Source organism: Equus caballus, chromosome 7 (assembly GCF_041296265.1).
Source record: "Equus caballus isolate H_3958 breed thoroughbred chromosome 7, TB-T2T, whole genome shotgun sequence".
Taxonomy (NCBI): domain Eukaryota; kingdom Metazoa; phylum Chordata; class Mammalia; order Perissodactyla; family Equidae; genus Equus; species Equus caballus.
The window spans coordinates 68,260,019-68,275,800 of NC_091690.1; the positions used below are offsets into that span (position 1 = coordinate 68,260,019).

The 15,782-nt window shown below is 43.0% G+C and overlaps 1 protein-coding gene across 35 annotated transcripts in view; it reads left to right on the forward strand.

Moving 5' to 3' along the window:
* The window catches only part of TENM4 (teneurin transmembrane protein 4), a 2,707,421-nt gene that overhangs the window by 2,565,813 nt on the left and 125,826 nt on the right, over window positions 1–15,782 (forward strand). For 23 of the 35 annotated variants that reach the window (XM_070274304.1, XM_070274303.1, XM_070274305.1 and 20 more), the window contains 2 exons: window positions 2,476–2,502; window positions 10,215–10,361. In XM_070274304.1, coding sequence (XP_070130405.1) covers window positions 2,476–2,502; window positions 10,215–10,361 — 174 coding nt within the window. The remainder of the gene's footprint in view (window positions 1–2,475; window positions 2,503–10,214; window positions 10,362–15,782) is intronic. The other 12 variants (XM_070274328.1, XM_070274327.1, XM_070274316.1 and 9 more) reach the window with 1 other exon arrangement.

Below are 15,782 nucleotides of genomic sequence, written 5' to 3' on the forward strand. Positions count from 1 at the left end.
GGACTTCAAAGACCCAGTTGTCACTCCATTTTCAATCACCAGAGACAGGAAAGCTCTATTCCATTCCCAGAAAACTCTTAGACTTGGTAATAACTGGCTGTTTTCTGCTTTTGGATTCACAGTGTGGCTTGAGGTCACTGTGTAGGAAAGGAATCCCTTGATTTGTGGAGTCAGAATTTGAAGCTTCGATTATCTACTTTTACCTCCTGAAACCCACAGCGTTGACTGCAGCCTGAGTCTGCCTCAGTCACTTCCACGGGCTGCTATTTCTGCCTGTGGTCTGGAGAAATTAGTAAGCATTTTTTAAAGGTATTAAAAACATATTTACACTTAATAGAGATCTTTATTACTAAACAGTGCTTATAAATGAAATGGCATTGGAAGAGAGAAAGAGCTCTCTGAAGTCAGCCCCTGGGCTTGGGGAGATTGGCCTATAGAGCAGATATGATCTTCACTCATCACCAGAGCCATGATATCACCATTAAGACAATCAAAGTTTTTCTTGTGAACTCTCTCAAAATGGATGCTACATGATGAAATGGCCATTTGGATCCCAATGATGATAGCTCATCCAGCCTAGCCATCTTGCCAACCCTTCAAGAGAAATCTAGGCTCACTCCATCTCTTCTGTAGCTAAGTTCAGAGTTATTACAAGAACATATGATTATAACCCTCCACAAAACTCTGCAGATCTGAAAGCTAAGAATACCACCTGAGCCAGGAGATCCTATGCGTTATTGCTCTCTGATGGCATATCCTGGGAGATCATATCTAAGAAATTTTAGATCACTTTGCAAAATTAGATGAGTGAGCTTGACTAAGACAAAAGTGACAGATGAATCAAGAATCAAGAAAGTCTTCCCCTTAGCCAGAGATGTTTCCTAGGCTATTTTCCATGTGGGCTGACCCTATTTTTCATTGTTTGGCATTCCAAAGCTTTGTTTATTCACTCCTGCTTAATAAACCACTCTCCTTCACTTTCCCTTCTTATATCCTTCTATCTCATGGACTCCACAGCATCTATAAGATTGAAGGGGTAGCGTTCAGGCCCAGTTAAAATCTCCTCCTCCCAATTTTCCACTTGGTTGTGCAGCTGCCAGCAGCATATTTCATCTTGAAACAAAGACCACATAGATACCTGAACTAAGAGCATAGCCTCTCATCCGCCAGTCTTTTGAGGCAAGTATATTTTGATGAACAGCAACAGTGTCTGTCCTATCCAGAGGATTGAAAAAATAGAATTGCTATTTTTTTATCAAGAGAGTAAGAATGTTCTTACAGTTTATAGAACCCTAGAGCTTCCAGATAAGGCCCCCCCATTGCAGTCCATCCTATCATATGGACTTTTGATTAATATGTGGAGTTGAGCTGAGGATGGGGGCCAGCCTGGCAGAAGGCATCAGGCCCTTCGGGAGATTGCCATCTATCTGGCCCTTCTGGGAGCACGTGTGGAGGAGCTTAGCAGGGAGGGTGAAGGGAAGTTCCTCAAATGGCTATAGCTACAGCCCAGGTGGGGAAGATGAAATGATGTTACTGATTTATGCTAGGAATGAAGAGGTCTGCCTGATTTAAACACACAGCCAGGCACCCACATGTACACACAGTGGGGTTAATTTCAGAGCAACGTTTGACACTCATCCTCACAAATAACAAAACTTTAGATTACCAAATAATTCAGTGCTGGGACTCAGTCTCTCCGTTGGAAAACAAAGCATACATCATTCTATTTTTTTGAGTTAATAAGCATTGAGAAGTGGTCAGGTTTTCTTTTCTTTTTCTTGTTTTTCACTGTGACATCCATTGACCTGCACCTCACATCCTGTGTAAGATGCACAGAGTGCATCTTACTTAGAATAGCAACCATTCTGCCTTCAAGTCTATATGAGCACATATGTCCATAGAAAATTCAAGATGGCAAACAGATAATCTAGTGGTGTATTTGACCAAAGACTCAACCCACTTCCCTAATGCATATCAGAAATGACTCAAATTTTGCATATTTCTGAATTCCAATTTCCTGGGAACACCTCCGTGCAGAGAGGGCGTACTTTTTTTATATATACCTCCTTCCCCTAAAGGGAAGTTGGATGCTGCTCTGGGTAGATAAAGGGGCAAGTTCTAGTTTTCCATAAAGCTGACGGAGCAGGAGTGTGGCCACTTTTGCAGCTTCCCATTCCCCTTTTTCTCCTATTTTCCTTATCCATATGTCTTCTTATTTATATGATCACATTTCCAAATGCCTGGATCACAGAATGAGTTGAAGTTCCTTTTGGCCTTTCCTGGAGAATGTGCTTGCTCTCCTTCCTTCTCTCTTGTGTTGTCTTGTCTTCGGGTTTATTTTCCCCACCATGGCAGGTCTGTCCAAAATGTGAGGTGCTTCCCCCTTTGTCTCCTTAGCACCTGGCATGGTTATGTGGCAGGCAGTATTGCACTTACTCGATCCTACTTCAAGTGTCCTGTCTTTTATTTCCCAAGCACACTATCTGGATAGGGTAGTTAAAGGTATGGTCTTCCTTCTTCTATTTTCCTATTGTCTTTGTGTGTGTGTTTGTGTATGAGCATAAAAGAGGAAATGTGTATATAAAAATGTATATACACCCCATAAGCATGGTGTCTAGAGGCTGCCACATCCCTAGATTTGTCACAGCATCTGCTGCCCAGGGGGTCGGTTTTTGGTCACAAAGTAGTTGATATACTTGGAGTGTCATTCTTCCCCCTAGAGTGCTCAATCTGTTTGTGACATTACCATTGTGCTATTGTCCTTCCCTCCACATACACACATACACCCCTCACCCTTTCTACCCCATCTCATGTCACCCTGTCCATCCCGTATGGCCCCTGGTCCATCAGAATTACGATGCTGGAAACCAGGGTGTGTGGCCTAAGAAAAGAAGAGACCCCAGAGCAAGCTAAGAAATCTTAAGAAGTACATTCTATCACTGCTGTGTTCATCTATCCAACAATCATATATCGAGCACCCACTAGTACTGAGTACTAGATACCTGTGCCAGGCTCTGGAGAAAGAGGGGAAAAAAGACCCCTGAGCTCAGGGAGTGGATGGTCTACTTGTTTGGGGTTTGTTTTTTTTTTCCTTTTCAGGGAAGGCCTGACTTTGGTAAGTTTTATCTTTGAAGAGTGTTCCCCACAGGCAAAGTAATGACTTCCATTTCAAACATTTACAGGAATTAGGTGGTACCTAATTCTCCCAACTGGCTTCGCTGCTCTAAGAATAAGTCTCAGTGATCAGATATGTGTGCTCCTAAAAGAGTCCAAGCTCCCTGAGGAGAAATCCCATGCCATACTCATCTTTTTATCCTCAAGCCCTTACACGGCACCTGGCTCAGTGGTTAAGGACACATACTCTGGAGTCAGACTGCCTGAGTTTGAATCCCAAGTCCAACACTTAACAAAATGGGTGACCTTGGGCAAGTTACTTAACCTCCCTTTACTTCAGAGTCTTTATAAAATGAGGATAACAAGACCAACCTCTCAGGGTTGGCATGAGGATTAAGTGAAATAACGAATGTAAAGTGCTTAGCACATGGGCAGGAAAGATGCTCAGTAAATGTTAGCTATGCTATTTTATCATCATATTCCTATTCCCACCCTTAATTTGGAGAAGGACTTTATTAGCCAGACTAATTTTTGAAATTTTAAAGAAAGAGGCTGAATTGGCTTTTAATAAGAGGTAACAACTGCTGTTTGAAACTTATGGAAAGGATTTTGGGGAAACATAAATGACTAAATGCTTTTCAACTGGGACATCTTTGCCAAATACAGCAAAGGTGTTGCTAGGGCCCATCAGATGGATGCCTGGTGGTGAGAAGCAAGCCTCCTCGCATTTTGCATGCCGGTCTTCAACTGAGAATAAAATCATTCCAGCATAAGAGAGTAGTACCTGTGAGCCTTTTTAAAATAGGCATTTCACACATAATCATTATCAGAGGAATCTTCAGGATGAATTAAATTTAATAATGTTACCATCTATTTGGTGGAAGTTTTTCCTACTGTCTGAAGTTTTTTTGTATCCATGAGTCTTAAGCGAGTCCTGTGAGGTTTTTTTAACGGAGCAGATGTAATTTTACCCATTTGATTGGAAAAAGAAACTCAAGTCGAGGAACTTGAGTGGCTCATCCTGGGTCACACTTCCGTTAAGTGGCAGAACCAGGATTTGGATTTCCTGGCCTAATCCGTATTTCCAACGTTCTTCCTTCTATCACCATAAATCACCAAAATGTCACATGGTTTCCAATATTCTTCCTCCAAAACATGTCTTCCAAAATGACACCCTCACCAGGAAATGACACATTTTCTCTCTCAAAGCACCTGTTCTGATCTTTAGTTCCAAAAACATCACCATACCTTTGGTTAGATTAGGTCAATGAATCATAACATGCTTGAAAAGACAAATGTTTCTTGCCAAAATCTAGATCTGGGCGAAGCCCCCATCTGGCTGACTTTCTGATATAATGGATAGTAATTCTCAAAACAGAATTCAGAGACATGTACAATGCAAGTTCAGGACTTATCAAAGTAGAGTATTTTACACTTCAGAGATGAACTGGCTTTTGTTCTTTGCCTTCCAGTTGCATTGGCAGAGACTAAAGCAACAACATTCACTCACCAAATATATTGAACTCCTTCTAAGTGCCGGGAAATGTGCATACCACACAGCAGAAGTGGTCCTCGCTCTCAAGTTGCCCTCAGTCTAGCAAAGAAGACACTAATAATAATAAAACATGTAATTCCAACAATGTGTGATGAGGGTTATGATGGGGAAGTCCAGGGTCATTTAGCAAGGAGACCCCCCAAACTTAGGCAGAGCCTTGTAGACCAAGATCATGGACTTTAACATGATAATGTGAGAAACTAACTGAAAGTTTTTAAAAGCAGGATAATGACTTGATATATGGCCAGGATCTATCTGGCCATATTGTTGAAAAAGAGTTGAGGGGGAACATTTGGGGGCAAGGAGACCAATTAGGAGACCATTGCTGTTATCCAGGTAGAAGACGATGATGACCTTGTCTAGGGAAGTGACCATAGGGATGAAAAAGTCCAAGAGGACCAAAAGGAGAAACATAAAGGGATGGGGCATTTTGATATATGATGGGTGTATCCCATAGCCCATCTGCCACTTACCTAAAAAATAAGTACCTTCAAGGATTCTCAAAGTCTTCTAGTCACACCTGATGCTGCCTCCAAGGGGGGCTTCTACATAGGCTTAAGCAGAAGGTTGAAGACCAAGTGGTCCCTTGTCATTTAAAGGGCACCATTTCTTTTGAAAAGCTTAGCCCTTCTCTAAACCTTAAAATTACATTATTTTGGCTCTCGCAAATGCCTGGTGTGAGTCCTTCCAGAGGGGATTGTTAATATCACTTGGGCTTTCTGAATTATTGATGAGTTTCAGGGTTTGTGTAATTAATGAGCTTCCGTGGTGGATAAGGATGGGCATATGGCTTTAAGAAAGTCAGCAAGTGGCCTCTGAGGAGGCTGCATCATACTGGCTAACGGGGGTGAGATTATCCCAGAAGCAAATCTCTGGATGAGAGCAAACCTCATTCAACTCACAAGTACTCAAAATCCCTAGGAAACCCTGAAACTGTTAGGACAGTGCAGACCCTCGGGGTATAACTTGGTCCGTTTGAAGAAACTAACTGTGGATAAAGCATTCCTGTTATTTCACATGTAGAACTTACTCTCCCCAGGAACACCTGCCCCTTCAAGCAGTTTCAGAGCAGCACAGGATGTGTGTGAAGGCACTAGGCACTGTGTGTGAAGAGGAGCGCACCAGAGCAGGAGTTCCCAAAGAGGGTTTTGTGGAATGGAATGTTCCACATTATTATAAATGGTTAAGGGGGAATAAAAGAGTTCTGAGGTCAAATTGGAAAATGTTCTGATAATCAAATAAGCAGGTCTCTTTATTGTAAGACATCTCAGGGCCTTTAATTATTAATATGCAGTGTGACTTTCTAGAATAAGAATATAGGATGCAGAGCAGCCTCTGGCCTAGTGGTTGAAGTTCGGCACACTTCGCTTTGGCAGCTCGGGTTCAGTTCCCTGGTGCAGAACCACACCACTTTGTCAGTAGCTGTGCTGTGGTGGCAGCTCACATGGAAGAGCTAGAATAATTTACAACCATAAGCAACTGTGTACTAGGGCTTTAGTCGGGGGGGAAAGGAAAAAAATGCAGGAAGATTGGCAACAGATGTCAGCTTAGGGCAAATCTTCCCCTGCAAAACAAAACAAAAAAACACTACAGGTTAAAAAGAAAAAAAGAGTATAGGATACAATGTTTTCCAAACTTGTTTGACCACAGAAGCTTGTTTTTGAGGACCTACTAGAACTAGTATTCCACAAAATGCACTTTAAGAAGTATTATTTGAAATTATAAGACCCATTTCAGTGCTTCCTGGAACAAAGTAGGGTATAGATAAATAGAATATAAAATTATTGGGGGCAGAGGACATATCTTATCTCTATTTATCCCAGAATTAACCCATGCCTGGCATCCAGTTGGTGCTAAGTAAAATTTGTTGAAATTAAGAGCAAAGTCTTCAAATTTGAAGTTGTTTTGACCTCCTCTATTGGGTCCGTTCTAGGAAGGACCTAGCAGATCGTCTCATCCAAGCTTTCACTTTATAGATGAGGAAATTGAGACCAAAAGAGGAAAAGTAACTTTCCCAAGATCCTACAAGTCAGGTAGGAGGTACAAGAACCTAGGTCACCTGTCTCATTTGTTGATTTATTTCAGCAAATACAGATTGAGAAACTGCTATGTACAAGGCACTGGATTAGGTCCAAAGTTGCCTTTCTGGAGTTTACATTCTAATGGAGGAAGTAAGACATTAAACTAATGGCAAAATTAATAATTTAAGTATGCTAGGGGCAGTTGTTCTCAAAGAGAGGGACAGAGTAGAGTGCTAGGAAAGCATGAAATGGTGAACATGGGCTGGGGCTTGAGGCTCTGAACCCACCTCGCTGCCTCCCACTGAACTGCATGTTGACCTCATGACCATATCACTGGGCTTTTCTCAGCTGTCTTTGGCAAAGTTTGTATTTATTAGGACCATAGCTTTTGACCCAAACGTTGAAACAACTTGGACTGGCAAAGTTATTTTCTGGTTTGTGAATTTCTTAGTGAAGTTATACAACGTTAAAACAGTTAAATCCAATAATAGTAATAGCAGCTACCATTTGTTAAATGCCTACTTATGTTACCAACTGTGCTAAATAATTAATCTTCTTGACAGCTTTTTCAATTAGGTATTACCTCCATTTTATAGATGAAAAGACTGAGGCCTAGAGACTTAAATAATTTGCCAGCTATCACACGGGTAAGAAGTGAAATGTCGGTGCTGGGATTTGAACCGAGGTCTTTCCAGTTCCAAAGTCCACATTCTATTACAACACATAGTTTTTATTAAAAATTTAGGATTAATTGGTGTGAAATCGGAACTTCCCTAGAAAATTAGGATCTGAAAAATATAACAAAAAGTTATTGAGTTTAGAAATAATATATGTAAAGTGTCTAGCACACTGTGAGCCATGGTGGACCTTCAGTATATGGCAACTATCTTTGTCATCACTGTCCTGAAGCATCTAAACCCGGGGTTGGCAAACCACAGCACACAGACCAGATCTAGCCCGTCACCTGTTTTTGTAAATCAAGTTTTATTGGAACACAGCCATTTATAAACTGTGTGGCTGCTTTCAGGCTACAATGGCAGAGTTAGGTAATTGCAACAGAGACCATATGGCTCACAAGCCTAAAATATTTATTATTTGGACCTTTACAGAAGTTTGCTGACTCTGATCTTGATAACTGCCTCAGTTTTCCATTTTGCCTTTCTATGAGCCCTACCTGAAGTTATGGGTACAACTTATGATACTATATGCTCTCTACTCAAAATAGAAGGTAAAGGTGAGTAGAAGATTCAGATATTGTACTCGAGCTGTATGTCAGGCTTCGTGTATCATGCATACTTTATCTTATTTAATCCGCCCAACAACCTCATTTTATAAGTAGGCTCAAAGAAATTAAATAAGACACCTGGATCATACAGCCACTGAGTGGCAGAGGCAGCCTTTGATCTGGCTTCCAAACTTGTGCTCTAACACAAGAGATGTTCTTTGCATCTTGCAAGAAACTACATCTTGGAGCAAGAGAAAGCAATCTACTACCATTCTTACCCATTGGACCCTACTTCCTCTAAGACTGATTTAAAAGACAAATGAGACTTAATTGAAAGGAAGTCCCAGCCAATGAACAAAAATGTCAATGGGACGAATCGAGGAAAGAGCGCATCTGTAATCGTTTCGATCAGGAAGGGTGGCTGATGTTGGCTACCAGGTCAGAAGGCCTGGGCGTTCACCTACACCTCACAGCTCTGCTCCTGCCTTTGCAACTGCTTTCTGGGTCCCTGTTGGGGTGTCTATGCTGGTGGTTTCCCACCTTTAGCAACAGGCTTCTACTAAACTTCTGGAGAAATCCTTCCTGGGTGTGGAGTGTGCACTCAATAAATGGTTATTCCTTTGAATGGAAAACACAGTGGCCAGACTGATTGATGGGTTGCTGTGTTGAACATCTCAAATATAAATGAACATGTTCTTTTCTTTTACTTTGCAATAACAGCCAACTATCAAAAGTCCTTAAAACACTGAAGTTTTAGATTCTAAGTGATCCACCCTTTAGTGAGCGCCTGCCTCAGCCTGGGTGTTGTACTGGACAGTTACATTCACATTGGTCCCATTTCAGAATAATGGGTCAATTTTCAGTTATTTCATGGCAGAAAATTCCATTTGTAGCCATATTTGTAGCAGTGTGCTCCTCATGATGATAAAACAAATTAAGCTTTATAGATGACAGAGTGCTTTCACATCCACTCCTTTCCCTGAGACCGAGCAGGGGCAGAGAGAAGATATGGCAGGCAGGCCAGTCAGAGGTGCTTTGTGATAGCCCTTCTGAGAAAGAGGTTGGTGGGTTCGTTAAAATAAGGACTTGAATGAAAACCAGGTGGCAAAATAGAAGCCAAAGTGAACCATGTAACTTAACAGATTCTCAGACATAGATTTCTGAGCCACAGACTCGGAGAGAGAGGTTTAAAAAGGTGGTAATCAACAACCTGTAAATCCCTTGAATGATAATAATAACTCCCTGCCACATGATGATGGTCAAAGCAGAACCAAGGCAGAGTCTAAACATTGCCTGACCCTCCTGGATTAAATCATCCGCAGCCTCTCAGACAGACGGCCACACCTGTGCAGGGTCCCCACCATATTTTGTACATTTCCTTTAGGGAGCTTAGCAATGAAACATTTTGCCTCCACATATCTATCTCCTGTGTTAGGCTGCATGCTCCTCAAGAATAGGAACTAGGTCTTATTCATCTCTGTGCCTCCAGTGCCAGCCCAGAGAAAGTGCTTAATAAATGACGGATAGGCAGACAGATGTACAGGTGAACAAAATTAGGGAAGAGCAGCCTGCCCGTGCCTGCATTTGCAATCACAGAAAACCTAATTAGGCTCTCTCGTGACCGCCATTAGGGCTTCTCTGGGTGCAGAGCCCTCCTATTAGTGGCTATACATAAGATGGGAAGAAAAAGATCCAAGGACTCTTCTCAAAGTGAAGACAGTTGTTTAGGAGAAAATAGGACAAAATAAATGAAGAGCCTAAGGTCCAGTACCGTTGACCTAGTAACAAGAGCTGGAAAAAGTCTGGCCATTTAGAGTGAGACCCGGAAGAGCTGAGGGGACACGAGGAGCAAACCAAGAGATGATTCCTTTGTTCCCAACATCCACCAGAGACAGGAAAAACACCCAAGAGCGAACAGGGAGCAAGGATCAGGCGAAATCTCCGTTGGTCAGATCCTGACAGGCCAGCATCCACTGACTCCCACTCTAGAATCCCAGTCACTTTTGAAAGAAGGGATTTTAGAGGCAGAAGGTGTGGGTTTCGGACCTATCCCTGCCGCTTCCTGACTGTGCCACTTCCTGACTGTGCAGCCTTAAGGAGTCCTTTTACCTCCAAGTCTCAGTTATCTTCTCGGGGGAAGTGGCAGTTCCTAATGATACCGGCCTCCCTGGGTGCTGAGGGCATCAATGTGCTGATGGATGTGAAAGCATTTTTTGAGTTGGCAAGTGGAGAGTGAGTGTGCGCGACTGCACTTGGCTGTGGACGAGCAGACCTTGATTCTGTGTGCTTTGCCTTGCAGAGGGTTGCCCTGGGTTGTGCAATGGCAACGGCAGATGTACCTTGGATCTGAATGGGTGGCACTGTGTCTGCCAGCTGGGCTGGAGAGGAGCTGGCTGTGACACATCCATGGAAACCGCCTGTGGTGACAGCAAAGACAATGATGGAGGTAGGGCTTTGGTACCCATGGGCCCCATGCAGTTCCAAGTCTGGAGGGAGGTACAGGGTGGAGGGTGGGCATTACTGAGTTAACAGGCCATCAACACACCAGCTGTCCAGTCAAGGAGGCCTGCAGGGTATACATAAAACTGCACATGTGGTCTACAGAATGAGTGCCTATCACTAGTTGTTCCATTTGAATTAATTAAAATTAACTAATGTAAATAAAATTAATTACCATCCAACAGCAGTGCAGGAAAGGCGTATGGAAGAAAGAATTTTCTAACAATTCAATAGTGGAATGAGTTGCCTGGCAAAGTTATCAGATCCCTGGAAGTAGACAAGAAGAGGCCATCCAATTCTGTTTCACAGAAAGTGGCAGAAAGGGTGCTTCTCTGGGGGAGAGAGGTTGAGTTACCTTTGGTCAAGGTCCCTTCTCTTCTGATTGGTGGTAACCCTCAAGCACACTGGGGGCCACCTTTGTCCCCACACTCTCTGTCCCTGTGGATTTGTAAAAGGATTTGTAATTTGTCTTTGCTGTTGGATTTTTTCAAGTGCTGGACAGTCAAAACCCCTAAGGAAGGGAGGCCTAGTCTTGTGGAACATTTATTAGCTAAGAGTGAAGAGACCAGCATTCTAATCCCAATTCTGTCTTTGATTCCCTGTATATCCTTAAGCAAGCTACTTAATGTCTCTGGGCCTCATGCTCCCTATTTATAAAATGAGGCAGTTGGATCTTGAGGACCATTCCAGTCCTTATATTAGTCCTAGAATTAGCCTTCATCTTTCTGTTGTGTAAACTTGGATAAATAGAACCATAATGTGCTCTACTTTTCCGCTGGGAAGATGGGTTGACTCTACCGATCTCAGGGAGTATTAGGAGAATAAAAAGATAGAAATATGAAAAAAAAATTGAAACAGTTAACCTTCCTTTCTAACATTGGCCTAGTCCAAATGTGTTTATGCAGCCCCCTCTTGTTTATACCAAGGGACTTTCTGGTATTCCCCACAGAATAGAAAATCAACAGGTCAGAAACCTAGCATCTTAGGCTGTGGGGATTTTCTACTTTGACTGATTCTACAATCTCAGAACAGAATGAATATTCAAAGGCCACGTGTGTGCTATTGTGATTGCTCTGGTTTATTTGCCTTGAGTTGGCCCCAGCAACCTGCAAAAGCCTATCTCAGACCACTGATCTTTGTCTGAGCCAGCTTTCAGTCCTTCTCCCTGCCACCTGCACCCAGGAGGTGGTCCAGCCTATGCACCCAGGCCTGGGCTCCATGGAGTAATTGTCAACAAGGAGCTCGTGGGGTTGGGCCTTGATAGCCAGGCAGAGACAGCAGGTCCATGTTGTCCTCCCGAGATCTCACAGGGTTGAAATGTCCCTTAATCAGTCTGAAACTTGGGGAGTTCAGTAAGTCCTGTGATCCATAAATATCCAGACTTCCAGTTATGGGGCACCTCCCTAGGCCAGGCACAGAGATCAGTGAGTCCTATCCCTGTGCTCCAGGAACTCAAATGAGAAAGAAAGGCCCAAAGTTAAGTGCTGATGGACAGCAATAAGTACTGTTGTAGAGTTATATATTGGTTGTTGGGAGCAGAAAAACAATTCATCAAGAAGGTGATACTTGAGTAGGTAGGCATTCTCTGGAAGGAAAAAGGCTTTTCATTTAGAGAGATCATTGTGGGCAAAGTAGGGAAGGGCACCAAGTATCCCAGTCTTCAGGCAAGGTAAAGGATGATAATACTGCCCTTCAAAGGGAAGAGATGCCAGCCTAAATTATCCACATAATTTCCTCATCATTCCCCTTCATCTTGCCTGTGTAGACACAATTCCAATGACCAACAGTAAATTCATGTAAATAGAAGAGAAGGGGAGAAGAGCCACACCAGGAAGTTATTCCTTTCTCAAGAATCTAGGGTCGTGGCCAAAGTCTTCAAACAGCTGTTGAACATCTGGGCAGTGAAGGATCTGAATGTCCTTAAGAAATGTGGGGAGAGGGTGCACTCCCCCAAACACACATGTAAGGTTATAAAACAAGTTTCATCTGTTCCCTCATATGAAATGCAATACCAGTGTGTCCTCTGTTTACCGTCCTTCAGAGCCAGCCTTCCCAGCATAAGAGCTCACTGGTGTTTACATGGGTGTGGACACACAGGAGCCTAAAGCACCACAGCTTTGGTAGGGGAAAGATTTTTTTGTCATAGGAAATAGGACTGATCCAGATCCCAAGGGAATGGAGCCTCCTCCGGCTGCTCTGAGGGATGAACCAGCAGGAACTAGAAAAGAACAATCTGAAAACCCCTAATTGTAGGAGAACATACCTCTTACATTTATGGAGCATGTTATAGATTGTAATGAACTTTTACATAATTTTAGCAAAGTATATACAAACAATAGCACTGTAACCTGAGTTCATTCACTCACTCAAGAAATGTTAACTGAATGTCTGCTCTGTGTTGGTCCCTGTCCTGGGTTCTGGGGCTTCAGAGATGACTAAGACACAGTCCCCACCCTTGTGAAGTTCACGTTTTGTAGGGAGGGAGAAACAGCACTGAATTACAATGCAGTGGGATAATAGCTGTGCTGGAGGAGCATTCACTCATTCAGCTGATATTATCAAATGCCTGGGTGCCCTACTGGAAACTGTGATATGGTCCCTGTCCTATGGTGCTTCTGGTCTAGCTGGGAAGACATCCCATGGATCATCAAGATTGGGAAGACAACTACCTGTGAGACCAGATTGTTCAGAGAACTTGGCCTTGGGTTCTCAATCATGAAATGAGGAAACATCTCACCTCAGGGCCCTCTCCACCCGTTTGGGGAGCTAAGGGGAAGGCACAGAGGGTCCCTGCTTTGCAGGGTGGCAAAGGTGAAACAGCTGTAGAGGGTAGACTGTCCCCAGGTGCTGGAAGGGGCAAGGCTATCCTCCCTGGCCTCTCCATCACTCTGGGTCTTGGCCAAATGGGGACAGTTTTAGTGGAGGGAGAAACAGGGCAGGCTATACAAGGCAACACAAGAGTGAGCCGTATTTAGCACTTGGCTGTTTTCAGTTCAGTCATGCACACATTTTTGGGGCTCTTGCGGTCTGCAGGGCACCATGCTCCTTTCTGAGGGGAAATAAAGACCAATAAACACGGCCCAGTCTTTCTCTCTCAGGAAGCGCACAGTCATTTGGAAGAAATTGTTATCCAAACAACTAAATCTAATGGAAGTAGAATGAAATAAGTGCCTTTATTCCAACCATGAAGTGGGATATGGCATAATCCCAGATAAATAAGTCAAGGTGGAGGGAAAAAATGTCTCGCTGAGTGATTGTTCTTGGCTGATGTGACTCAGGGGCTCGCAGAAGGAATTAGCAGAGTTTAATGTCGAGTAACAGGACTGGGAGAGACAGAGAACATCGACTTCAGCCCTTCTACTCCTCTGCATGTTACAGACAGGGCAGCTGGAGCCCAGAGAGGGGACATGACATCACACACGTCACAGTCACACAGAAAGTCGTTAACACCACCTGGACTAGGACCCGAGATTCTTGAGCCACTCCACGTGGCCTTGTGAACCTAGGGCACTTCCACACCTCCTGGGGATTTATCTGCCTCCTAGAAATGTAATGCGAGCCCTCACTTGAATTTAAATAGACGACAACAGTACCATAAAGCAGACCAGAGGATGAGAATGATAATTTATATGTCAAAGCAGTTGTGCATCCCCCCAACAAGACTGGGAGGCAGGTACTATTATCATACTATTTCCTTATGATGAGGAAACTGGGGCTTAGCGAGCGGAAGTGTTTGCCCAGGTCACACAGCTGGCAGGTGGCAGATGCTGCCGTGGTCCATGAGGTCTGGCCACATTAGAGCTTTTCAGTGTGCCCAGACCTCAGATTCATGGCACCATCATAAACCCAACTGTGGCTCTTGAAGTCATTTGAGAACTCCTGGTTTCTCTTCTTTCCCAATTTGCTAGGCTTAAAGCAATCCTTTCCAAATTAAACTTGAATTTCAAGCTTCATTAAGAATGCTATTGCAGTGTTTTTAAACTGTGAGACCAAAAAAAAAAAAGAAAGTTACACAATATGGCTGAGTTGGGCTTAGCTTTATTGGTTTGTTTTTGTTTTCATTTATGGTTGTTGTCTAGATTTAAAAGCAGGAAACAGATCCTGAATGGGACTAAGTGACTCCCAGTTTCCTGATCCTCTGTCAGGGCTGCCCAGTCAATATGGCATGCCTCCAGATCTCACCTAGAGCACTGGTTGGTGAGAGGGACCAGCAAGGCAGGCAGTTCCTGAGGCCATGACTCACCACTCAGTGTGAATTCCTCTGTGTGCCCCACTTAACAAAGAAGATGTGCCCTATTCATATAGTACCCTTTATGAAGCCCTTTATGAAGTGCTGTCATATGCCTCTTCTCATTTGTTACACACTGACCCTCTGATGAGGGTGTTCATTTCATCCCTATTTCAGAGCTGGTGAAACTGTGGCCCAAAGGTGCTAAGTGACTATAAAATGAGAATAATAATGCATACCTTCAGGGCTGCTGTGAGGATCCCAGGTGATATATTTAAAGTGCCTGAGAGGCAACATAGCACAATGATTCAAAGTGCAGGGTCTGTACCCAGATTGTCTGGATTCAAATCCTGGCTCTCCCATGGCTGGCTGCATGACCTTGAGTAAGTTACTCACCTTCTCTAAGCCTCAGTTCGTCACCTGCAAATATCAGTTCTCTTTCTCCTGCTCCTGTCCACCTGTAATCACAGAAGCGTGATGTTTATTATAAAATAAATATATGTTCATATGTAAATAATTATTTTTAAAAATTGGAATTATGCTTTCTATAAAATTTTATACTCTACTTTTTTCACTTATGATTATAATGTATTTCTCCATACAATAATGTATTTTGACCTTTTTCATCTCTTGGTTAAAATTTGTATTCCAAACTGTTACATGCTTATTGCAAGAAGGAAAAAAATTCAAATGTACATAAAGGAAAATGATAGCCATTGTTTAGAGAGCATCCATAAGGGCCAGGCACTATACTGGACACTCTGAGCATATGTCTCCAGCCCTTTACAATAAACTTGCAAGGCAGACATTTACATGCAGGGAAACTGAGGCTTAGCGAGCTGAAGTGGTTTACCCCAAGTCACACAGTGGATCAGGGGAGAGCTAAGATTAGAATGGAACCGATGTTTAAAGAAGAAGCCAGAGTAAAAAATTCACTGGAATTTAAACAACTAGATCCCTTTTGATAAAGAATCTTTAAGCAGCTTCAAGGTGTAATAATCTCTTTTGGCGCCGTTGGCCCCACAAAAAACGATCGTGGATTGCAATACAGATATTAATAGATGCAACATGGAAGGAGAAATTTCAAGAAAACTGAGAACAAAGTTCTCTGTCCTCCGTCCTCCTGCCCATCTCCCATTG